The 26,551-nt window shown below is 55.4% G+C and overlaps 1 protein-coding gene across 1 annotated transcript in view; it reads right to left on the bottom strand.

Moving 5' to 3' along the window:
- The window catches only part of KCNQ1 (potassium voltage-gated channel subfamily Q member 1), a 277,922-nt gene that overhangs the window by 147,290 nt on the left and 104,081 nt on the right, over positions 1-26,551 (bottom strand). Inside the window, 1 exon segment of the mRNA XM_037839412.1 lies at positions 9,452-9,572. Within this exon segment, the coding sequence (XP_037695340.1) occupies positions 9,452-9,572 (121 nt within the window).

The following is a 26,551-nucleotide window of genomic DNA, read 5'->3' as shown; positions in this document are numbered from 1 at the left end:
GGGTGTTTTTTTCCAGCTGTGAGGGTGACAAGCCTTTTCAAGGGCCGCGACTGGCGAGTGTTTCCAGGAAGCCTGGCACCGGGAGGGGACGGGGGCAGCTTTCACAAGTTCGCTTCAGAAGGCAGGAGGCACTGGGAGAGGTTTAAGGGTCAGCAGACTTTCCAGATTACTTTGCAGAGGTCCTTTCAAATCCGAAGGTGTGTTTCTCTGTGCCGGTTGCCAGAGCCCACCTCGGAGGACACGCACCCAGCGAGCTTCTCGAGAAACGGCCTCGCTCCTCGGGGCGGCCTCCGCGAGGGCTGGCATCATCTCAGCGCGCTCGTAAAATGCCCGCCACCCTCGTGCCTTGCCCCCGCCGGCCTCGGTGGCCGTGTGTGCTCGCACACGCAGGCGCGCACACGCACACACACACCTTTCCCGGGCAGGAAGCTGCCCTCTGCCAAGAGCGAATGGAATTCAGGTTTCCAGAGGGTGTCCTTGGCCGCCGGCCCCCCAGCCCCGTGCCGAAGAAAGATCCTAGTGTGCGTGGTGGGGGCTGGGCGAGGGGTCGCGCCTGTGCTCACGTCTCTCTGGGCCCCAAGAAAAACCCACAACTGGCTGCGCTCTGCCGGCCACACCCGGCCTCGGTCGCATTCCTTCCCGCCGTGAACCCTCACTGGGTGGCCCTGCAAACCCGCTTCCCACCTCCTTCCCAGGCGGGGGACCCAGCCCAGGCCCCCTCGAGCAGCCAGCAAGTACAAGCGAGGGCTGCAGGCACCGGGAAGCCACCGAGGGGCCCACGAAGGCCGGGCACCCCAGCTGTGGCCTCGCACCCTGGACCGAGCCTCCCCACCTTGCCAGTGCCCCCTTCCAGGAGGAACGCGCCCGCAGAAAGGAAGTTCTTCTTCGTATCTAATCTCGAGTCTGCTTGCTGCAGTGCAGGTGGGGCTGGGGACGAGGGGCCTGCTGCAGAGGCTGACAGCACCTTCCCACCAGAGCCTCCCCACGGGCCAGCACGGACGCCGTTCCCTCCCCCACCCCCGAGCCCGGCCATCGGCATCCTGGGTAGTTAAACATTTACAGGAATAAGACTGCAGGGAGCCAGTAGGTGTGACAAGTTAGTGATGACCCGTGGAGAGGCTGACAGGCTGCCACGCTTGTCTTCCCTTTGGCCCGAGTTCTTGGGTCTCGCACCTGTGTGCAAGGTAGGGGATGGATGGTCGCCTCCCAGGGGGGCTGGGGTGACTGTCACAGCAGGAGCAGCGCTTGTGGCCTTGCAGGTGTTTGCCAGGGACCCGCTGTCAGTGTCCTCAGAACCACTGCCCCCCGGGCAGCTCCCTGTGTGTGCTGATGAGAGCACGTGCTCTCTCTGTGGAGGTCTCTGCGGTGGGGAGAGGATGGTGGCCTTGCAGCACAGGGCCCGGCGGCCTGGCCTGCTCCCCGGGAGTCTGCAGGGGACGTGGTCTCTGGTGGCAGTCGGGCACTGGCCTTGGCCCCGGGCTCTCTCGGCTGCCCCTGCCTGGGCCGGAACGTGGCACCCCTGGCTCCAGACCCCTTGTCCCAAACTCCACCCACCTCGGCTCCCAGGCCTGGCTGGGGCGCCTGTAGGGTGCTGGCCTGGGGAAGGCCCCATGTGCGTGGGGAGGGTGCAAGGCTGGGGGTCGACCCAGCGCAGCCCCACGGGCAAGGTGGGGTGTGGGGCGTGGCCAGGCAACACTGACCACGTCAGCAGTCATGTGACAGGGGCCTGGGGTCAGGCAGGGGCACCCCGAAACAGAGAGCACAGACTCAGGGTCAGGAGCGTGGGGTTGGCCTCAGCGCCACGCTCGGCTGGCAGCTTCCCCTGGGCTGGGCGCTCTTGAACCCAGTCCCCGGTTCTGCTTGTCCATATTTCTGTCTCTTGGCTCCTCTGGGGGTGGTTTGCCCACCCAGATCCAGCCACCCGCTGTGACAGGGTGGTTTAGGGCTGCTGCCTGGGCAGGAGCTAGCTGGGTGCTGGGGGGCCCCAGAGCCCGAGCCCTCGGTGGACACGTCCCCCTTCCGCACGTACACACACCAGCCACTTTCCCGTGTGCTGGCCCTGCCCGCAGCCCCGTGCCTGCAGCGCCAGCCCCTGCACCCCCGAGAGCCCACACACCGGCTGTTTTGGGGCTTACAGAGCAGTTCCAAAAGAAAAGCAGGAAAAAAAGAACATTCCAGTGTCTTAAACTGGAAGGGAGTCAATTTAGTTTAACAAATCCGGACATGAACCTAAAGAAAACAGTGAGCAGCGAGGCCACCCCACGAGGCTCAAGGTGGAGGGTTAGGCAGAGGAGGGTCCAGTGGGGGCAAAGGGCAGGGGCGGGGCCATAGGTCTCCCCACACGTCTTACCCCAGACATGGGGTCAGCTGCCTGGGGACTTAGAGCGGGGGTCCTGCTCGGAACAGAGGCCCACACCCCACCCCCGCCGATTCCCTGCTGCCTCACGGCCACCCCTGCCCTCTGCCTCAGTTTCCCCAGTGCCATATGACACTTGTGGCAAGGATTGGGTTTTGGGTACAGAGAGGTCTCATCTTGGGGGGATTCTGGCCCATGGTCCCCGAAGATAAATCAGGTGGAGTCAGAGATGCTCTTGCAAATCCTGTGAACGGCCCCTGAAATGCCTGCCTCCTTGCCGAGCTGCTCCTGCACCCCCCTGAAACAGGAGGCCCTGCCGTGGACTGAGAGGAGGGTCTCTGCAGACGCCCGGGGCCCCCTCACTGCTTCCTACATGTGGGGCTGAGGGACGGTGGGGTGTGTGGCCCTCCTGAGTGGTGCCAGGGCCGCAGTGACCCCTGTGGGGTGCGGTCCTCTGACCCCCTCCTCCGAGCAGAATAGTAGGGGCCGGTTTCTCCGACACCTCCACAGGAGTCAGCATCACCCGGGAGTCCCCGTCCTGGGACGCAAGGCTTTGGGCCCATGTCCCCCGGCCTTCGCCTGCTCCCCTGACCCAGCCCAGCCCAGGAGTGGGGCTCTCGGGCCTTGAGTCCCGTTCTGCTCAGGACGGCACCTGACGGTCACATGCTGTGACAAAGCGGGACCTGGTGGCTCTGGAAGCTCGCAGGCCGAGGGCTGTCCGTGGGGCGCCTGCCACCAGCCAGGCCTACAGCCGGCCCTGGCCCCCGTCTCCTTAAGGCCTCAGCCCCACTGCGTGAGGGCACACGTGCAACCCGCCCCCAGCGGCAGGAGAGGAAGGGGCCCCTGAGGGGTGACGGGACCGGCGGGGGGCTGGCGGGCAGACATGGTGACGGTGGGAAGGACTCGGGCAGCGACCTGGCTGGCTGGGGCTCCCTGTCCAGAAGCGTCCCCAGGCTGACTGACCACAGCGGAGGTCCGCTGGCGAGATGGGGTCGAGGGGAAGCCGGGCACAGCCGGCCTGCTGGAAGCCGCGGGGCGCACAACAGAAGGGCGGGCGGCTCGGGACCGCGGCATGGTCAGCCCTCCCCCACTGTGCAGAGGCCCGGGGCCACCTTGGGAAGTGGGCACAGCCCAGCCCGTCCTGAGGAAGGAGAGGCTGCCCCGGCAGTGACGGTGAAGGGGGCCCTGGGCACACGAGGACCCGCCCGGGGGGACGGAAGGGGGCGCAGAGGCAGCCACCGGGGTCCGGCCACGCCGCCTGGCTGAGCGGGTCTCCAAGCAGGAGGAACCCGCCCTGACCACCGCCCCACGTGGCCGCCACGGTCGATGCCAGGGGGACGGCACCTCCGGGGGAAAGGCAGGCTGGCGACGCTGCGAGGAACAAACAAGGTCTTTACAACCGGGGAGTCGTCACAAGTTTTTTAAATAGGACACAACCAGTACGGTCCAGAAAGGAAGTGTTTGATTAACTGGACCACATTAAAATTAAGATCTTCTGTTCCTCCAAAGACACCAGCTAGAGAGAGAAAAGCAACCCGCGGAGGATTTGGTGATGTTTTCTATGTGTTACCTGAATGTGTAGGTGTACATTGTGTACACGTGCATCTGTGTGCATATATAGCGTGGGTGTAATATATGCGTATGTGTATATAAAATATACCGTAACTACACATGTGTGTACACACACACACCCACATGGGTATTTCTGAAAATGGCTCATTTTCAGAATATATAAAGAACCCAACAGATCAACAAGGGAAGGCAGACAACCCAGCGTAAGAATGAGTAAGAGACTTGGACGTTTTACAAGGGGCGAGACCCACCTAAGTGATAATGTGGGAAGGGGCTCTGCTTCCTCAGCTGCCAGCTCACTGCAAGTTCAAGTCACAGTTTGATGCCAGTGGACGCCCCCCCAGGACGGCTAAAAAGGAAACGCTGGAAAATGCCAAGTGTTGGCATCGACGAGGAGCACCAGGGCTCACTCGGTGGAAGTGAAAATGTGCGCGCTTTGGGCGACTATTGGCGGCATTTACCAAAAGGCAGTGCCACCCGAGCCCACGCCCAGCAGGAGAGCAGCCGCGCAGACCCCGGAAACCTGCGGGGCACTCGCAGAGACAGCGTCAGCCCCAGACGGGAAACTGTCCACGCGGCCAACTCCAGCAGCACGGACGGACGGCGTCACCCACACGCCCAGCACGATGGATGGCATTGCCCACACACCCTGCATGGATGGACGGCGTCACCCACACGCCCAGCACAGACGGACGGCATTGCCCACACACCCAGCACGGACAGACTCACAGACATACCTCACGTCCATCACAGCGAGCAGGGGGAGTAAGATACAAAAGTGAGTTCAACCCCGGGCAAAACCATTCGAAGCCGCTGGAAACCCAGACAGCATTATCTTGGGGGTGCCGGAGACTGGAAGTGGGGGGCTGCATGCTGGATTTTAGGGGTGTCTTAGTTCTCTGTGGTTGGCACACACCGGGGCGGCGGGGTTAAGTCAACGGGAGTTTATCGTCCCACCGTCTGGGGGCCGTGGTTTCCGCAGTTCTGAGATGGAGGTGCTGGCAGAGCTGGCTCCTTCTGGACCCTGTGGGGGCCCTGCCTGCCTGTCCCCGCTCCTGGTGGTCCCCAGCCATCCTCTGCTTTCCTGGGCCCGGCAACCCCTCAGCCCAGCCCCTTTCCCTGTTGCTGAGCGGCTTCCCCCTGGTGACCGCCTCTGCCTCATCCTCCGAGGGCCCTGGTCACAGGGCCTGAGGCCCCTCCACTTCAGCATGGCCTCGTCCCGCCCTGTCGCCCACGTACGGCCATGCTGGATGCAGACAAACCCAGCCCACCCGAAGGGGCGTGGAACCCACACTGCACTGTGCGCTTATGATTTCTGCACATGTCTGTGTGCATGAGCTCCTTCAGCACCAAGTGAGAAGTATCTGCCACAAGGACAGGCTTTCCGACTTCCTGGTTCCAGAAGCCAGGGGCTGGGGCCCTGTGTCCGACTTAACACAGCCGAGCCATGCTGGGCCTTGCCCGTGGGCGCCTTGCTTAGTGGACGTGTCCGCTGGACTCCTGGCCCGGCCTGCTCTGGGGGCCAGTCTCCCCCTCTGAGGCCAGGCAGAGCACCCAGGGAGCCATGCGGGAACCCCCAACCACTGTACATGTCTTCGCAACACCACCAGTGTTTGAAGTCCTTTTGTCTTCCGGCCACACCTGTCACGTGCATATCTGTCTTTTCTCTCACAAACGACCCCCCAACGTGTCCCGGCTGATGGAGGCCGCAGCACTGCTGAAGACATGTCATGAGGGGAGAGAGCAGAGCTGGGCTGGAGGGCAGCCTGGGTGGGGCTTCCCCTGGGGCCGGGGGGAGCCGGGACTCGGCTGCTTTGCAGTGGGGCCTCCACCCAGGCCGCGTGGTCACCCCTGGTAGCAGAGGCCAGGGGCCGGGAGGAGGACTCGGGATCTGACTCCAGCCTGCCTCCTTCCCGCTGAGCCGCTCTGCCTCGCCTCTAATTTAATCAGTTGAACATCTAATCCCCCTGCCCCCCGAGAGGGGCTTGTGCCCGGCCTGGGCGGGGGGCCTGGGACTCTCGCGGCTCTGGGCACAGCTGGGTCCCTGTGGCTGCCCTGGCACCTCTCCAGGCGGAGGTGGTCTGGGCTGCGGAGGAGAGGGGACCCCAGGCTGGAAAGACAAACTGGGCTCGTCTGTTCTCAGCAAGCCCCTCCCCTGTCCCCCTGGATGCTGGCCCTGGGGCGGCCGCCGTCCATCCCCACTGAGGCCGGAAGCTGGGCGCCCACCGAGGGGCAGGGCCCAGGTCCTGCCTGGAGGCCCCCGGAGCCCGGCCCTGGGGCATCTGCCCCCAGAAGGCGTGGCGCTGGCCCCGGCCCCGCTGACAAGCCCAGAGCCCAGGAGGCGTCCGCGGAATCTGGAAGGACGCCAGGCCACAGCGGCCACGCTGGAGGAGGGAGACGTGAACGTTTGGCGTGAGATTCTGCAGGGTCCGGGAGAAAGTTAAAGGCATGGAAACTCTAATTAATGCATGCAGGGCTGGTTTTGCTCAGGATCTGCGCGGCTGTCATGTCGCAAGAGGCCAGGCCGGCCCCCTCGCCGAGCAGGCGCGCTCGGGCACCTGGCGGGGGCCCTCCAGCAGTCACCCCGCACCCCCCGCCGGGCCCCGGGCCAGCCCCATGCCCACGGCCGTGCGCAGCGCACCCACATGCGTCCTTCAGAGAGGGACCGGTGGGGGGTCATGAACACGAGGTGCCCCGACACAAGGGCCAGGGGCTGGGGGCAGTGCTTGCTGGGGGGCTCCGGCCAGGTAGCGCCCCAGCCCCACACCCAGGCGGCCTGGCCTCTCCCAGTGGCCACTCTTGGGTCTCCAGACGCCACTCTGGGCATGTGCCGGCTGACTGAGCAGCCAGGGGCCCAGGGGTGGCCACACCCACCCAAGGCTGCCAGGAGCCCCTGGGCCGTGCCCACCGAGGGCCCCAAGCTCAGGCCCCCGTCAGGACTGCTTCCGGCCCCGTGCCCCAGCGCCCGTGCTGAGGCGCTGTGGCCTGTCTGTCCTGGGGTGGCAGCAGCACCCGGGGGCCCGACACAAGGGCTCAGGACACTGAGCATGGAGACCCCCAAGAGCTGCAGCCCCCCTGGCAGGCAGGGCCTCCCTGTGGTGGGGCCACCGAGCAGGGGTTTGAAAGACGGGTGGGAATTTGATGTCTGCGGATGAGTGACAGCGCGCTCCAGATGGGTCACCACATGCAAGGCACAGGGATGTCAGCGGCAAGGCCCCTGCCACTGTCCTGCCGGTGACCCTCAGCGAGCAGAGGGTGCTGGGTGGGATGGGAGCTCATCCCTGGTCCCTTTGGGGTCCCCCCGGTCCCTGACATCCCGTCCCGCCTGCCAAGGCCTCCAGGTTCTGCCTTGCAGTGGCCCATCTGCTCCTGGGTGGGAGCCAGACCTTGGGTGCAGGGAGCTGGAAGCAGGGCAGGACCTCCGTTTGGGCCCAAGGCCCTGGGGACGGGTCCCCCAGAGGCATTTGCCAGGCAGTGCCAAGAGCCGAGAGGGCCCTGGAGCAGCAGAGGCCCACCCCACCTGCCATGGGGCCGGGCTGGGAGGGCACAGCCCGCCTGTCTCCCCAGCACCCCCGGCCCTGCGCGCCAACCCCACACCCCACGCCCCGGTGCTGGCCGCCTGGCCCCGGAACGAGGAGCTCCGCCGGCCCCAGGGACCCTCCCATAATCAGGGCCCCTGTGACCTCACCTCTCCAGGGCCCTGCGGGGAGAGAGCAGGGATGGAAACAAAATGGGTCTTTATTTATGCTTTTAATTTGAGCTCTGGAACAGCCCCCGCATGCTAATGCACTTAGCATCAGTGAAACGCTGCGGAGAAGTGGGTCTGGTTTTCGGAAACGGCTTCCCACCCTCGGCCCCCGGCAAGACCCCCGTGCCCGTCCCAGTTGTGCCTGCACCAGGGTATGTGCCGCTTGCGTGCCTGGGCCGGCGGGAGCCGGGCTGGGTCCCCAGCACCCGGAGCCATCCCTACTCCCACACCTGTCCACGTGCCCACTTCCTCCCCCAGCATGGGGGGCCGCATTCTGAGACCCTCACACTTCTGCCCTGTGCCTACCCAGATCAGAGCCACCTCCTGTTCTCCCTCAAGATGCCCTCGAGGGCTGAGACCCAATTCCTGAGGATGCAGAAGCCCAGCCCCCCCCCCGGGGCCTTGCTGGGTGTGGGGGTCTGTGGCACTGGCTGGGGCCCTCACCTCAGCCTCCCCACAGGTGCCCTGCAGGGCCCAGGATGCCTGTGAGGGCCAGTGGCTCAGCTGGGCGGACGGCGGGTCCCTCCTTGTCCCCCCAGATGGGCCTCCAGTGGAGGGTGAGCTCAGGCAATGAGAGGGGTCGGGCACCCAGGAGGCTCAGGGCGAGTGCCACCCCGCTCCGAGCAGGCACCACCGCGGAACTCTGGCACCCACCACTCGGGGCTCCTTGGGCTCCGGACTCCAGGCCTTGGCCTGAGTGGTCAGCCGACAGCTGCCCCCGGGCAGCCCTGCCCCTGCAGCACCTGCCCAGTGCACCCCACAACAGGCTCTGGGCAAGAGGCCCCATTTTGGGGGTTAGCCGGAGCCGGGCCCAGGGCTAGTGGTTGCTCCTGCTTCCCAGTGGCCCGCTGGCTTCCCCCGAGCCTCAGAACACTGGCCTGTGGCCCCCAAGTTCTGCCAGCACCCCCATGAGCCTGCGGGACCCGGCAAGGCAGCAGACAGCTCCTCTCCACTGGCACACACCCCCGGAACAGGTTCCTCCCTCCCTGGAGGTGGCCCCCTCCTGGCCACCACATCTGGCCAGCCCCTGGGCACACAGCGGGGAAAGCCGTGCCCGACCGAGGCGGGCGGATGGTGCGGCCAGGCGTCACCAGGCAGCCCCCGACCCCCAGAGAAGCCAAAGGACAAAAGTGCCCCTTGGAGAAGCTTCCGTGAGAGGGGAGCCCAGCAGTGAGTCGCGGCAGGGCCAGGAGTGCGGCTCGCGGGTCCACAGGCGGGGAGACACAGCAAGGGCGAGCCCTTCGGGGAGGTGGCTCAGCGGGCCGGGACATCACACTGACCCCACCGCCCCATGGCTGGTCCCAGGGGTCGGCCTGGTGGCACGGACGGCAGGGGTGGTGGCGGGTGGGCTCCCAGGCCAGCTGTGCCTCGGGGGAGGCGGCTGGCATGGAGAATCGGCCATTTCCTCCACCTGAAGGGCCCCTGCGGACGGCCAGGGCAACTGGCAGGCAGCGCCCGTCATCTGTCCCCGCGGCCTTGGCCAGCGCTCCCCGGGGAAATGCCAAAAACAAAGTCGTCTCTTAGAGTCCGGGTCGGGGGCAGAGGAGAGAAAAACAATCTCTCAGACACCCGAAGCACAAAAGCAAGTGGAAAACGATCGGTCTGGTTTTCCGTAAGTCAAAACAAGGGGATCATGTTCCCAGACATGGTGGGAAGTGACCTGACTTGCCTCCCCCTGTGCCGGGCACCACGTCCAGGCTCTGGCGGCCTCGCCTCATGCCCCTGAGCGCAGGTCCCTGGTGAGCAGATGGTACCCCGAGCCCATCCCCACTCACTGTGAGACGTGGGTGATGGGGGCCAGCAGCGTCTCCCCCTCCAGGTCCAGGTCGTCGGTGAAGCTGTTGGTCCGCAGGAAGTGGGCCGGGCTCACGTCCAGCAGTGTCGGGCTCCTCTTCACTGTGGGGAAAGCGGGGACACGCGTGAGGTCCCTGGGCAAGGCTCGGCTTCCCGCCCTGGCTCTGCTGGCCGTGGGGCAGATCCGGGCCCCTAGGGCGGGACGGGGCACTGCTCCCGGGGGCGGCGAGGGGAAGGGGTGATGCCCAGAAGCGCAGCACAGAGCCTCAGGGCACCCGAGGCTGGGCGGGTGCTGGGTGGCCCATGAGGACGCTTTGGGGCCACCCACCTGTCCTGATGCCCCTCTGGGCCCTGGGCCTCTGCCCCAGTTCACATCTGACGCTCGGGTCAAGGGCACGATGAAGGGACGCTGGGGTTCACACAGGGACCGGTTGCGGTGGTGGCCGCGGGCGGGAGCCACAAGGTGCAGTGTGGGCAGGACGGGGCCTCCCGGGAGCTGCTCCTGGCCTGGCCCCTTGCTCAGGCCACAGTGCACATCAGCTTTGGTGCCCGGGGAGGCCCAAGGATCCCCAGTTGCTGGCTGCAGAGCCTCATGCCTGGGTCCCCACGGAGTGATTCTGGGTTTTTAATCTGGGCTTAGGGTGTTTCCCTGTTGCTTAAAGTTTTTATTGTAAGAAGCGAGAAAACTCAACGATTCAGAAAGGCCACCTCTCCACGAGGCCCTCGGTCCCCCTGCTGCCTGGGAGCTGCTCTCAGGCACTTGTGGCTCACCCCATTTCTCACCAGGTACGTAGACACAGACCCCGTCTGTACTCTAGCAGCCACATCGCAGCCCCAAGCCTGGTTCTGCGGTGTTTGATTTAGCCAGCCCACATGCGGGAGACCCTCAGGCCCGCTGGGGTTCCACACGGCTTCTGGCTGCCGCACCCACCCTCCGCGTTCCCCCAACCTGGCGTCCCGGCGGGGGCCGAGGGGTTCCCAGGGGAGTTTTAGCAGACGCTGCGGGGCTGCGTTCCCGAGAGGCTGCAGCAGCTCGGCCCCCCCCAGCCGTGCCCAGGGTGCCGGCTCCCCCCGCCCAGGCTCGGACGGTCCTCCGGGGGTGCCCGCCGCTGCTGCCGCCACACAGAATCTTCCGGGCTTGCGGGTTCCCTCGCGAAACTGCCTGTGCACGTCCTTCGCCCCGGTCTTGCATATTAGAGACATCGACCCTTTGTCACGCGTTTCCCCAGTCGATGTTCGGCCTTGTGACCTTAAACGTGGCGTGTTTAATTGTTCAGAACGTTCTCCGGCTTTGAAGTAATATGTCTGTTTTTTCCTTTATGAGAAAAGGAGCGTTCCATCCTAAAGTAACAACTGTCTCCTAAATTTATTCATAATACAGATGTATGCGTGTGTGTGTTATGTGGAAAAATTTTAATACATATAGAATTTATGTTTAGTATTATGGGATATTAGCAATAATCAGAAAACAAGATTTTAAAAGGTACTCTAGACAGTCTTACTGAAAATCTAAAGTAAAATGTAAAACTATAAAATATCTTGAAGAAAACAGAAAATCTTTGGGATCTTGGTTTGGTGTTGAGTTTTTGGATACAAAATGAAGAGGTCGACTCATAGGAGAAAAATGGTAAACTGGACTTCATCAAAATTAAACGTTTTGCTCTGTGAAAGACGCTGTTAAGAGAAAAGCCGAGCCAAAGACTTGGAGAAATATCTGCAAATCACCTGTCTGGTCGAAAACTTGTATTCTGAGTAAATAAATATCCCCATAAAAAAACAACGGCAAATAAGCACGTGACAGGAAATTCAACGTCATTAGTCGTTAGGGAAATGCTCTTTTAAACCACGGGAGTCCACTGTATACTTGTTAGATGGCTAAAAATCATAAAAAAATAAAAATAAAAAACCTGACAGTGCCAGCACCCAGAAGGCTATGGAGCAACCTGGAACTTATCGATTACAAGTGGGAAAAGGAAATGGAGCAGCTGCTTTTGAAAGCAGAGTGGGGGTTTCCTTAGAAAGTTAAACGGACTCTTCCCAGTGGACCCTGCTTTCCACCCAGGTTATTTACCCAGGGAACGGAAAACCAGGTTCACACAAAAACCTGCCCATGACGTTTACAGCATCTCCACCCACAATTGCCCCGAACTGGAAACAACCGAGACATCCTCCTACAGGTGCACGGGCAAACTGGGGTGCGCCTCGGCAGCAGGGTACCACCCAGCGATACAAGGACGGGAGCTAACGGTCCATGCGGCGGTGCGGGTGATTCTCAGATGCATTTTGCTAAGTGCAGGGAGCCAGGAAAGGCTGCATTCGCAGGACATTCTGGAAAAGGCCAGCTGTGAGGACAATAAACAGACCAGTGGCTGTCAGCGGTTGTGGGAGGAGAAGAGGGCTCACGTCCAAGGGGCCACTCAGGGGCGTTTCCAGGGCTGCGGAAATCCTGGGGATGATTCTGTGATGGGGTGTGTGTGACTCTGGGGTTTGGTTAAAACCCGTGGGATTGCACACCCCAAAGAGTGAACTTTACTGAGTGCCATGTGTGAACAACATCAACCAGGAGGGTGGAGGTTCCCAGCGTGGGCACAGCCAGTGATTGTGCCACCGGTGTGGGGTGTGGCTGCAAGGACGTGGGCGGAGGGGCTGGTCTGAGGGCTTTGGAAAAGCAGCATTTATCAGACACTGCAAGACAAGAACCAAAGTGCTGTCACCGACACTATTCTAGTTGGCAAGTTTGTGCAGGGAGCTACGTGGCCACCAGGATTAACAAATAAGTTTATGCATTTTAAGTAACAGGCGCTGGGTTTCCACTGGCCGAAAAGAAAGTTACCAATAGGCAGGCCGGGTTGGGGGAGGGGGTGCAGAATGAACCCTGAGGTGCTGGGTCACCTATCTGAACTCGTGTTTCGCTTCACACAGATACAGATGGACAGACAGACGTAGCTCTAGATGTGTGATGGGCATGCGTGCACCCCAGCTCTGCCTCCAGGGAGCACCAGAAGCTGTGACACTGCCAGTGCCCAGGGCTTGTTTCTGAACACCGGTCCCCAACCAAAGGAACTGGGGCTCCCCGGATGGGTGGATGATTCGGAGACCAGGGCAGGGAAGATACAAGGTGAGCCTGAAGCATTGTCTCGTGCCTGAAAGAAAGGAAATGTGAAGAGCGAGCGAGAGAGCAAGCAAGCAAGAGGATGGGGACAGGTTGGGAGGACACTGGAACCCACCCAAATGAGCCCCCAGTCCTACGGCCAGAGCTGGGCCTGTGTGAGCAAGAAAATAAATAAAGATAATATTGGATTGTAGCCCAAAAGCTAAAGTAAATATCCTTGGTCCATACTGATATAAATAAATGATCGAAGGAGCTGATGATCAGAGAAGAAGGGACAATGTGTCCTTCGAGAAGAATTCCAAACACTGAGTGTGGAAGGAATGAGGACATAGAACAGCCCCGGGAGAGGCCCACAGCAACCACTGCTGCGGGCAGGTCCACAGACGGACGCCACGGAGTGAGCCAGGCCTCCAGGGGAAACTTCAAAGCACCCCCCACCCCCAGTGTTTATTAATTATTGTGGTGGTTTTAACATACGTTCACAAATTCTTTGATATTCTCCCCTTCCCTGAGCCGGGGCTGGACATGGGGCTGGCCCTGCTGGCGGGAGCTGGGGAGTCAGCGGAGAGGCCGGGCAGTCCCGATCACCGTCCACTCGATAGAGGGTGTGGACACCAGGTACCGACACGAGGAGGCAGCGAGGGGAGCGCCCCACCTCTGCGGTCATCTTCCCCAAATCTGTGACCCTGGCCTGGTCATGAGACATGACAAGTCCTAAGTGGAGGACGTTTGGCAAGTTACCCAACCAGGACTCCTCCGAAGGGTCATGGTTGTGGAGAACATGCGGGTAGAGCAGCAGTCAGAGGAGATGGGGGCAGCTGCTGGCCACAGGTGACGGGGGCCTGGGACGGACGGAGGACCTCACTGGGAGGCTGGCACCCGCCCCGGAAGCACCCTGAGCCGTCCTGTGGTTGATTCGTTTTGTGGTCTTCGTTTTGGTGGATGCACCGTGGCTGCGTACAACGTCAATGTCAAGGGATGCTGGGGCAGAGTACAGGGGCTCTCGGTCCCATCTCAGGTAAATCCAAAATTATTTCAGAATAAAAAGCTAAAACTAACAACTATATGATAGTACAAAAAGCCCTCGAGTATCCACTCAAGGATATGCAAGACCTCTATGGAGAAAGTTCTAGAACTTTGTGGGAGACGTTAAAGAAGATAAATAAATGGAGAAGTTGTTTGGATTCTCCCTTGATCTTATTTACCGCGCCAGGCTGTGAGAACCTCGACAGGCCGATTCTGAAATTGACCTGTTGGTGCCAAGAGCCAAGAATAGAGCGGGTGCGCGCAGGAGAGCAGGCTGGGAGCAGCCGCTCTGTCGGATGTCCACGCCCGTTCCCAAGTGATGTGATGCAGGGAGACAGACAGACGGCAGGACGGGCCTGGGCGCCCAGAAACGGCCCCCACATGTGGCCTCCTGCTGTGCACCAGAGGGGGTGCACAGCCTGGGTCAGGAGGGACCCCTACAACATTCCAGGGTGACTGGAGCTCTGATTGGGAAGAACGTCGGGTCCGACCCCGGCCTCACCCCATGCACTGAAGGTTCGTTCTCGGCATCCCAGGGGACTAGAGGCCCAAGGGTGAGAATCGCGATTGCCCAGCTCTGTGGCTGATGGAGAAGGAGGTCCCCAAGCCTCCAGGCGAGGACGGGGTTTTCTACCGTAAGCCCAAATCGGAAAGGGAAAGCCTGGGTAGTTTCACTTGATGAGTCAAGACATTCCAATCATCAAATGACACCCCGAAGAGAGCAGAAAGGCTGCCCAGCAAGAGACCGGGATCTGCACAACACAAGGAACTCCTACCAATGGAGAAAAACGGCCCCAGTGAACGGGTGACAAGCAGGCACTGCACCGGGGGGCCCAGCAGACGTGGGAAGAGGGGTGCCCTGGAGTGCCCACCCGAGAACTGGAGCCAAACTCCCAGGGAGTGCTCACTGGTAGGGGCGAGGGGCAGGCTCCCAGCAGGAAACCACACAGACGTGACTTAGCCACCCCGGGAGGAGGGCTCCCAGGGAAACGGGGCAGCCTGTCGGGGTGCTCTAAGCCCCCAAAAAGGCACGGGAAAGGCACCTCCGGCCCCGAGGCCTGGGTCTGGGGCCTGGCGGACAGCATGTCACCGCCCCATTTTCAAGATTTGAGACAGTCTGTTCTGGGTTATGTCATGGAGCTGTCAAGTGACAGAACTGGAACTTCTATCCAGGATTTGGATCGCCAGACGAATGTTCTTTCGAAAAGGAAAAAAAAAAAAGATGCATATCCGTCTGTCTGCATCACTTAGCGCAGAAGGAAGGAACGGCGGCTGGAATGCAGGGCTGCCTTCCAGACACCCGGGCTGACGCGGACGGTCCCCAGGGGCCCGCGGGCCACGAGCCACCTGACCCCGGAGGAGGGCCCGGCCCCGGTGCAGTAGGAAATGAAAATGTGCACCTCAGTTGGCGGCCCGGCCCGGGTGGAGCCCGCACCCGCCAGAGAGGAATGTCTGCTGTTTGGTTTAATCCTGGGAACGGCACACGGGGCCCCCGTGGTGAGGGGCAAGGCGAGGGTTTCAGCAGGTTTGTTTTTCCAAGTCGAAAGGAAAGGCCCTGCCTGCTCCCCCGGCCTCGTCTGCCTGTGCTGGAGACGGGGCTGCCTCCCGCCCTCCCCAGCAGGAGGGCAGTGGCTGGGGTGGGCCACAAGCCCCCTGCCCGTTCCCACCTGCAGTCACCACCGGGTCAGGGTGTCTGGAAAAAGCTGGAGGGGAGTGAGGGGCATTCGGGCAGCCGGAGGTGCGGCTCGGCTCCTGGCTGGCCCAGCGGCTGTGCTGCCCCCTCAGACAGGGCTTTGGGGTGATTCCTGGGCCTGGAGTGACCCACACTGTCCCCCTGCCCAACTGCTACTCCACCCCCACTGCAAGGGTCCCAGGGACGTGAGAAAACGAGCGGCAGCCCCGAGCCCTCCTCGGAGCCGTCCGGAGCGCCGTGTCTTGGTGGCAGTGGAGTCACGCGGTCCTGGGAGAGGCCCCGCTTCTGGTGCTTTAATTCTTTGGCTGCCTTGGGAGTGTCCAAGCCAGAATCTAGGCCGACATTTTCAAGGCAGAACCAAACAGTTTTGTTTTCTAGGAAAATGGGAGGTCCAGGATGGCGAGCGTGGCGGCCTGCCTGGCGACTCCCACAGCTGGGGACACCCGCTGCCAAGCCGCCCCCTTTCTCAAGAGAACAGGAACCAAACCCGGCCCAGCCCTGCCTTTCCCAGCAGCCCTCCCTCCCGACGGGGCGATTTTAATTTCACTTTTTAAAATATGGGCAAGAAAAAAGACTGAAAGGAAATGGATCAGAATGCCCACTGTGCTTGGGGCCGGGGACGCCCGTACTACGTCCATGTTTTCTAGCCTGAATGACACTTTCAAAAGTCAGGAAACGATGAGGCGTGGAAGTCTCCGGTGTCTGGGCCCTGCTCGCCACCCCCTGCCCTCCTGCCCTCGCTGGGACAAACCCGGGCCCCTCTGTCCCCTCCACCGAGTGGGAGCTGTCAGGGGCCCTGCGGCCTGCACGGAGCCCCTCCTTCCACGCGGGTTCTGCCTCCAGGGGCAGCACCTGGCACTGCTTCGGCCTTGATCTGTTCCAGCCCCTCCTTACGGCAAGGCCAGCTTACTTCCTGGGGGGCACCCCGGCTGCCCTGTCCGCGTCCCGCCTTCTCTCATGCACCCTCCGCCAGCCCTAAGGGGGGGCTGCCCCAACCCCCCGATTCTAGATGAGTCACGCCCAAGACAACAAAGATGAAAAGCAGGATTCCAGCACGAGACCCCTGGCTTTAGAGCCCCCTCCCTGCTGCCCTCTGCCCTCGGGGTCTCGTGCCCCCCCCCCAGACCTTCCCTGTCTCTCCTCCCAGGCCCCTTGCTCCCTGCCCTCCCCAACTTGGCTGGTGGAAACCCGGCCTAATCTCCCGGGTGTAGCCCTAGCCCTCCCTCCGCAGAGCCCCACCCGATCTCCGGAGACGGCCCCTCCCGCGATGAGCCTGGGCTTAGGTGGGGCTGCCCCTTGGGGCTCCGGCCGCTTCCTCGGCTGGGAGCTGGCCTTCCGCTTTCCCACGGCCCTCCAGGCCTGGCACAGGCCGGGTCCCTGTGCCTGTTCACCCCGCGAGCGTCACCAGACGGTGCCCCTGTCCTTCCCAAGGTAGACGAGCCCCTTCCCTGGGCCCCCCAAGAAACCTGACCCCGCTTGGGGGTTTCCCTGCAGCCTGGTGGATCCTGCACCTGGATAAGACCCCTCCCCAGGGTGCTGGACAGCTGCAGCCGGGCCTGCCCGACGTCGCAGCCCGTTGGCCCCACACCCACCCTCGCTGCCCAGCCCGGTTCAGAGGGGCCGCGCCACCCGCCTGTTGCTCGGAGGCGAGGGGCAGGCGCATGGCGGGAAGCATGCAAGCGGTTCCCACAACAGCTGCCAGCAGCGAGGGCGAGGGGTGCAGTGGGAATGTACATTCGCAGCTGGCACCCCGTTCCGCTTAGGAAAATACCTTGCTCCAGCGGACACCTGTTGTTTTTGCCGGCCCAGCAGCCGGCTCCCTGGCTTCTGGGAACATCATCTCGAGTCTGGGAGCCCTTCCTCCCCCACCCCAGGCTGTGGGGTTCAGGGGCCTGGCCTCAGGCCTTGGGGGACAGTGGCAGGCCCAAGGGTGGCTCGTACCCTGGCCGGGGCCAAGGGGGGCCTGGTCCCAGGCTCTGGCAGAGTTAAGGGGAGAGAGGTGGCCCCTCAGCTGGGCTTGCTGAGCTGGCGGGTGGCAGCTGACACCACCTGGAGCCCACTGGGCAATGGCCGCCTGAGGGTAGAGCCATCCCTGGGGCCAGCCGATGGGGCGGGAAGGAGAGCAGGCTGGAGAGAGCAGGACAAAAGTGAGAGCAAGGCGGGCTGGGGGGAGAGGACGGGGAGGGGAGGGCCACAAGGGGGTTACCCCAGCCGCAGGGTCCAGCTGGGCCTGAAACAGCTGGGTCCAGATGTACACCAAAAAAAGTCCCTTTTGTGCTTCAACGAATTGGAGTTGGGGTTCTCTCCTGTGACCAAGAATGTGCATGACAAATGTGGGGGTGGGTGTGAGCGAGAGGGGCAGGCTCCAGAGGAGTTGGGGTTAAACGGGGGCTCACTGGGGTCTGCCTTGCCCGGACCGGGCCTTGGGTGGGGGGCCTGGCCAGAGGCCTCAGCCTGGGGACTTCAGGGAAAGGAGGTTGTTAGCAGCCACTGTGGTGAGGCAGGCCCCTGTCTCCCCACATTCCTGCTCCCCCACGAGGCTTGCCCTGCACAAGTGCTGGGAGGAAGAGGGTGTTTGCAGTGAGATCAGGAACATGCCAAGCTGCACATCTGGCGATGGGCCACAGGACAGATCAGACGTGAGCAGGACAGCAACATGACACAGAGCCAAAGGCCACGTCGCGCAGGCCGAGGGACACGGGAGGGTGCCGACCCTCCGTGCCCCCCTCAGTCGGCTGGTGGGCCCCGGCACCCCCAGCCCGAGAGGGGGAGTGGAAGCAGCTCCGCAGGCCTAAGGGTGGAGTCTGAGCTGTGGGGGCGCTGAGGAGGACGGGGAACAGCAGAGCCAGGACAGGGGGCGACCCCGAGTGGACGCAGGAGTGGAAAGCGGGCAGCCCTGCGGCCCCCCCCCCCCCGGCTGCGCCAACCCACCCGGGGCTCCAGGCTCCAGGAAGTCACTCTCCAGGTCTCCCAAGACCTTCCGCCTCCAAGGAAGGGCCTGGCCAGCTAGAGCAGCCCCAGGAAACTTTAATATACAATGGAATCCGGGGTAAGCACTATCTCCTCCAAAAGCTGAGCTCACAGGACATTCCCAAGAAACCTCTGGAGAGGTGGAGAGGAAAGTTTCTGGAGGTCTTTGGATGAAGCAAACAACAAAAAAAAAAAACGGCCTTGATTTTCAAGGCAAAATTACAGAGGAAGAAAAAAATTTTTTTAATCTAATTAAGAGTGATCTTTTCACCTTCATCACAACATGGAGGACATGTGCCAGTTCTTAACTTCACACAATAATCAAAGCAATTAGTGCGGGAGAAGCCTTGGAAACTGGTGCAGATGTTCTCAGAATGTTTAATGGGGAAATGAGTTGCAGGCCTCGCTCCCAGCATCCGGCGCCAGGCCCTGGCTACCACATCCAGACATCTGCTGGGGCCCCACCCCCGGCCCCCGGGGCGCGGGCCTGAGAAACACAGGTCCCTTCCCAGGCCACCTCCCAGCCCGGCCAGATCCCGAGCCCAGGGGCTCCCAGCGGTTCCCCGAGCCAGGGCCTGGACTCGTTCAGAGCCACCCCAGGGCCGGGGGAGGGGGTCACATCAGAATTATTTGAACAGCTGATGTCAAAAATAATTAAGTCAGCCTGCCCCCCCCCCACGCCTTCTCTGCTAGCTGCAGCAGGGTCGGGAGGCAGGGAGAGGGCAAGGGGCCTCGGGGGCCTCTCGGTTGTGACCCCCATTTGACGGGAACACTGTTCCTGAGGAGACACAGTGGCATCTAAGTGTGGCACGTGAGCACAATTCTGATCCCACCGAGCTCTGAAGCAACCCGGAGTCAAACAGCGACGCTGAGGAGTTTCCAATTACCAGAGAAAACGTGCAGAAATGAGGACAGTGCTCGCTTAGGAAACACTAGTTGTCTTCCAGGTTGCCGAGAGGCGCCTGGCTCACGTCAGCCGGCTGGGGGAGAGGTGGAGGCATGTGGGCCCGGGGGCAGGGGGCAGGGGAGGCATCACCCCAGTTCCCGGGGAGGCCAGGGCTGCAGTGGGGCCCCACCCGGATGCCCACAGCTCACGAGCACACGAAGGTTTCAGAGTGCAAGCCCCCCGAGGCTTTGGTGAGCGCCTTTTCTGGCCTCAGAGCCTGCAGAGCCACACCCAAGACGGGCTGGAAGTGATGGGGGGTGACCCCTGCCCCCAGGAGCAGCCCTCTGCGTGACAGATAGCTCAGCTCGCTCAGCCTGCCTGCAGCCAAGCTGTCCCGCCGTCAGGGACCTCACCAGGTTTCCCGGGTGAGACCCTGAGTCCAGTAAGGTTGGTCCAAGGCAGGGTGACAGGAAGCCAGTGGGACGCTTTTAGCCACGGGAGCGGCAGGGTCTGCTTTGTACGGAAAGTGCTCATTTTGGATTGCGGTGTGGAGAAGGGAGTGTAGAAGGCAGGACTGGAAACTGGGAAGGGCAACAACCCAAGCAGGGAAAGGACGGTGCTTTGACTTGGGATTTGGCTGCAGAGGCAGCAAAAAGCAGGCACCCTCTGAAGATTTGACAAGATGTGCTGTGGGATCACACAGGAGAGCTGAGAGGAAGGTACAGTGGACACGGACTCCTAGCCAGGTTTGGAGAATGACAGCGGGTTGCTCCCTCTTCTCTGCTTCCAAATCTCCCCACTGACCCTTCCCAGATAAAACCAACAAGAGGGGTTAATAAAACCACATGTGACCCACACCTTCCACAGTGCTACAAGACAGGAGATACCACAACTTGAAATTACTTGTGAGTAGAAAAATAAATCAAACTCCAGCATAGCTTTAGTCACCTGCCCACCCATGGGTGAGAGTGGGTGAGAGGAGGCTTAAGTATCAAAAAGTAGGGGGCACAGAAGACTTTTAAAAGGCATAGACGACGAGAGCTACCCTAAAAGGGACTTCCTCAGATGAATGGGAAGGACACTAGACAGTGGATCCAAGCAGCATAAAGAAATGATCTCTTACAAAGGTAACCATATAGGTTATTATAAATAATTGTATTTTTCTTACATAACTCCATCACTTCTTAAAGGGGCTAAAATGCAAATGCATTAATAGTAATGATAAATCAATGGTACTGGATATACAATGCACAAAAATACAATTAGGAACAAGTCCAAAAAAAAGGTGGGGGGATGGAGGGGGCATAGGAACAGTGTATATGTATGCTATTGAAGATAAGCTTTGTGTCAAATCAAATATGATTGCTGTGGATTAAGGGTGTTAAACTTAACTCCATGGTAACCACAAAGAAATACATAAAAACATTTTCAGAAATAAATGAGAAGGGACTCAAAATGGTACAATACAAATATGCAAGTAGGCAGTAATGAAAGAATTGAGGGTCAAAAAAGGTATAAGATGTAGGAAGACAAAATAGCAAAATGGTAGAAAAGTACTGCATTATCAGTAGCTATTTTAAATGTAAATGGATTAAACTTTCTCGTCAAAAGGCAGATATTTGCAGAATGAATAAAAAAACTGAACTTTATGCTGTTTACATGAGACTCACCTTAAATTCAAAGACATAAGTTGGTTGAAAGTGAAAGAATGGAAAAGATATACTATGTAATTAGTAACCAAAAGAGAGCTGGGGCAGCTATTGATCATATAAAATACTTTAAGTCAATAAATATTATGAGGGACAGAGAAGGTCATTATATACTGATAAAGAGGTTGATTCAAGAAGACATAATAATTATATATATATGTAAAAGGAGAGCCTCAAAATATATGAAGCAAATATTGACAGATTTGAGGGGAAAAATAGACAGCTATACATTCATAGTAGATTATAATACACCACTTTCAATAATGGATAGAACATCTAGTCAGAAGGTCAATAAGGAAATAGAAGACATGAATGATACTCAAAACCAACTAGATCTAACACACATATAGAGACCGCTTCACTCAACAGCAACAGACTGTGCATTCTTCTCTAGTGCACATGGATCATTCTCTGGGATTGACCATATGTTAGGTTACAAAACAAGTCTCAATAAATTTAAAAAAAAACGAAGTCATACAATATATCTTGTCAGATCACAATGGAATGAAGCTAAACAAAAAAACAGGGAAAAATAAAAACTGAATAAAGAGGAAATAGAAGAACTCAGTAAACCAATCACAAGTAAAGAGTTCTAATCAGTTATCAAAAAACTTCCTACAAATAAAACCCCTGGCCCAGATGGCTTCACAGGGGAATTCTACCAAACTTTCCAAAAATAACTGACACCATTCCTATTTAAACTCTTTCAAAAATTTGAAGAAAATGGAACATTACCTAACTCATTTTATGAAGCCAGCATTGCTCTAATACCCAAACCAGAGAAAGATGCTACAAGAAAAGAAAACTACAAGCCAATCTCCCTAATGAATACAGATGCAAACATTCTCAGCAAAATACTTGCAAACAGAATTCAAAGACACATTAGAAAAGTTATACACCCTGACCAAGTGGGGTTCAACCCAGGCATGCAAGGATGGTTCAACATAAGAAAATCAATCAATGTAATACAACACATTAACAAATCAGAAGGGAAAAATCAAATGATCATCTCAATAGATGCTGAAAAAGCATTTGACAAAATCCAGCATCCTTTTATGATAAAAACACTTCAAAAGATAGGAATTGAAGGAAACGTCCTCAATATGATAAAGGGCATATATGAAAAACTCACAGCCAGCATAGTACTCAATGGCAAGAGACTGAAAGCCTTCCCTCTAAGATCAGAACAAGACAAGGATGCCTGTTGTTACCGTTATTATTCAACAGTGTGCTAGAAGTTCTAGCCAGAGCAATTTGGCCAGAAAAAGAAATAAACAGCATCCAACTTGGAAAGGAAGAAGCAAAACTCTCATTATTTGCAGATGATGTCATCTTATACTTGGAAAACCCTGAGAAATCGCCGACACACCTACTTGAGCTAACAAACAAATTCAGCAAAGTGGTGGGATACAAGATTAATGCACACAAGTCAGTGATGTTTCAATACAGTAGAAATGACATAACTGAAGAGACACTCAAGAAAGATTCCACTCTCAATAGCAACTAAAAAAATTAAGTACCTAGGAATAAACTTAACAAGGATGTTAAAGACCTCTACACAGAAAATTACATAACTCTACTAAAAGAAATAGAAGGCAACCTAAAGAGATGGAGAGATGTTATGGGTTCATGGATAGTAAGGCTAAAAGTAGTTAAGATGTCAGTTCTACCCAAACTGATCTATAGATTTAATGCAATTCCCATCAAAATTCCAACAATCTACTTTGCAGACTTGGGAAAGCTAATCATCAAATTTATTTGGAAGGGAAAGATGCCTCGAATGGCTAAAAATATTCTAAAAAAGAAAAACAAAGTGGGAGGACTTCCACTGCCTGACTTTGAAGCCTGCTATAAAGCCACAGTGGTCAAAACAGAATAGTATTGGCACAAAGATTACATATTGATCAATGGAATCGAATTGAGAATTCAGAAATAGATCCCATGATCTATGGTCAACTGATTTTTGATATGGCCGCCCCCAAATCCACTGAATTGGGATATACCAGCATCTTCAACAAATGGGGTTGAGAGAATTGGATATCTATATCTAAAAGAATGAAAGAGGACTCCTACCTCACACCCTATATAAAAATTAATTCAGCATGGGAAAAAAGATCTCAATATAAGAGACTGCACCATAAAGCTCCTAGAAGATGATATAGGGAAACATCTTCAAGACCTAGTATTAGGAGATTGCTTCTTAAACCTTACACCTATAGCACAAGAAACAGAAGAAGAAACAGATAAATGGAATTCCTCAAAATCAAAAGCTTCTGTGCCTCAAAGGAATTTGTCAAAAAGGTAAAGAGGCAGCCAATTCAATGGGGGAAAATATTTGGAAACCATTTATCTGATAAGAGAGTGATACCTGGTATGTGTAAAGAACTCTTACAACTCAATGACAATAGTACAAATAGCCCAATTATAAAATGGGCAAAAGAAGTGAAAAGACATTTCTCCAAAGAGCATATACAAATGGCTAAAAAACACATGAAAAAATGTTCATCTTCACTAACTATAAGGGAAATGCAAATCAAGACCACAATGAGGTACCGTCTCACACCAATAAGAATGGCTGCCATCAAACCTATAGGAAACTACTAATGCTGGAGAGGATGTGGAGAAATTGGAACTCTTACTGATTGCTGTTGGGACTGTATAATGGTTCAGCCACTCTGGAAGACAGTTTGGTGTTTCCTTAGAAATCTAGGTATTGAGTTACCCTACGATCTAGAAATTTCACTTCTTGGTATTTACCCAGAGGACTTGAAAGCAGTGACACAAACATATTTGCACACTGATGTTCATGGTGGCATTGTTCACAATTGACAAGAGATGGAAACAATCTAAATGTCCTACATCAGATGAGTGGGTAAACAAAATGTGGTACATACATATGATGGAATACTACACAGCAGTGAGATGGCATGAGGTCGTGAAGCATATGACAACATGGATGAACCTTGAAGATAGAATGCTGAGTGAAATAAGTCAGATACAAAAGGAGAGATATTGTATGTTACCACTGATGTGAACTCTGTGAAAAATGTAAAACAAGTATCTTATCTTATAGAATATAGGGGACTTAGCAGCTAGTGAAGGGGGAATGATTAATAAGAACAAATAAGAAATCACAGAGGAAAGCAGGAAATACCTGGAGTCAAATGAAAATGAAAACAACATACTAAAACCTATGGGATATAGCAGAAGCAGTGCTGAGAGGGAAATTTACTGCTATAAGTGCTTACATTAAAAAAGAAGAAAGATCTCAAATCAGAGACCTAATCTCACCACAGGGTCAAGAAAAAGAACAAACTAAACCCAAAGCAAGTAAATGGAAATAAATAACAAAGATTAGTGATAAATGAAATAGAGAATTAAGGGAGGAAAAAAACACAATAGAATCAACAAAACCAAAAATTGGTTCTTTGAAAAGATCACTAAAATTGACAAACTTTAGACTGACCAAAAAAGAGGACACAAATAACTAAAATCAGAGATGAAAACTGGAATTTTTGACTGACCCCACAGAAGTAAGGGCTAGAAAAGGAGACTATGAACAACTGAACACCAACAAATTAGATAACTTACGTGAAATGGACAAATTCCAAAAGATGCACAAAATACCTATACTGACTCAAGAAGAAATAAAAGATTTCAACAATGGACAACTAGTAAAGAGATGAATCAGTTACCAAAACCTCTCAACAACAAAAAGCCCATGACCCGGTGGCTTTATAGGTGATTTTTACCAAACAGTCTAAGAAGTGACTTTATAGGTGATTTTTACCAAACAGTCTAAGAAGAATTTACACAATCCTGCTCAAACTCTTCCAAAAATCGAAGAGGAGGGAACTCAAGCTATGAGGCCAACATCCCCCTAATACTAAAGTCAGTGAAAGATACCAAAAGTAATGAAAATTACAGACCAACCTCCCTTATGAATAGAGATGCAGAAATCCTCAACAAAATGGTAGCAAACTGAATCCAACAGCATATTAGCAAATTATATACCGTGATCAAGTGGGACTTATCCCATGTTTGCAAAGGTTGTTGAGCATAACAAAATTAACTAATTTAATACACCACTTTAACAGGACAAAGGGAATAAAACACAAAATCATCTCAACTGATGCAGAAAAGGCATTTGACAAAATCTAGCACCACTTCTTGAAAACCCTTAGAAAACCAGGGAAAGAAGGAAACATCCTCAACATGATACAAGGCATATATGGAAAACCAACAACCAACATCATACTCAATGCTGAGAGGCTGAAAGCTTTCCCTCTAAGATCAAGAACAAGACAAGGATTCCACTCTCACCAGTGTTATCCAACATCGTACTGGATGGAAGTTCTATCCAGAGCAGTTAGGCAAGAGAAAGAAAGAAAAGGCATCCAAATTGGAAAGGAAGATGTAAAATTTTCCCTATTGCAGATGGCATAATCCTATAATACAGAAACTCCTGCAAAATACACAAAAAAAGCTACTGGAAGTAATAAAATGAATTCAGCAGGGTACAAGATCATGCAAAAATCAGTAGTATTTCTACACACTAATAATGAACAATCTGAAGAAGAAATCAAGGGAAAAATTCCATTTCAATAACAACTAAAAAAAAATCAAATATCTAGTAATAAATCTAACCAAGGTTGTAAAGGATTTATATACGAGAGACTACAAAATGTCGCTAAAGGAAAGCAAAGAAGATCTAAATGAATGTAAAGACATTCTGTGTTCATGAATTGGAAGACTAAATATGTTACTATGTCAGTTCTACCTAAAGTGATTTACAGATTCAACTAATCCCAATCAAAATTCCAGTAGCCTTCTTTACAGAAATGGAAAAGCCAGTCATCAATTTTGTATGGAAAGGTAAAGGGCCTGAACAGCCAAAGCCATCTTGATAAAGAATGAAGTCAGAGAACTCACAATTCCCAATCTTAAAACTTACTACAAATCCACAGTAACTGAAACAGCATGGTACTACCACAAGGACAGACACATAGAGCAATGGAGTTGAATTGAGAGGTTGGGAATCAACTCTCATATTTATTGTTATCCTACTTTTGACAAGGCTGCCAAGTCCACTCAAGTGGGAAGAATAGTCTCTTCAACAATTGGTGCTGGGAAATCTGGCTGCCCATATGAAAAAGAATGAAGGTGGATCCTTACCTCATAGTATATGCAAGAAATCAACTTGCAATGCATCAAAAACCTAAATATAAGAACCAGAACTATAAATCTACAAGAAGAAAATATAGAGAAGCATCTTCAGGACTTTGTATTAGGCAATGAGTCCTTAGAGTTTACACTGAATGCATGAGAAACAAAAGAAAAAATAGACAAATGGGACCTTATCAAAATTAAAAACTTTTATGCATTAACGGACTTTATCCTGAAAATAAAAAGACAACCTATAAAATGGGAGAAAATATTTGGAAACCATGTATGTGGTAAAGATTTAATTTCCAGAATATATCAAGAAATCCTACAACTCAACAACAAAAAAAAAACACCCTTATAAAAAAAAAAATGGGCTAAAGACTTGAATGGACATTTTTCCATAGATGATGTAGAGTTGACCAGTATGCACATGGAAAGATTCACAACATCATTAATCATTAGGGAAACACAAATCAAAACCATGAGATACCATTTCATACCACAAGAATGGCTACTATT

This window comes from Choloepus didactylus, chromosome 6 (genome assembly GCF_015220235.1).
Source record: "Choloepus didactylus isolate mChoDid1 chromosome 6, mChoDid1.pri, whole genome shotgun sequence".
NCBI lineage: Eukaryota > Metazoa > Chordata > Mammalia > Pilosa > Megalonychidae > Choloepus > Choloepus didactylus.
The sequence above is the reverse complement of the archived record's forward strand: the minus strand, read 5'-3'. Positions and strand labels throughout refer to the sequence as shown.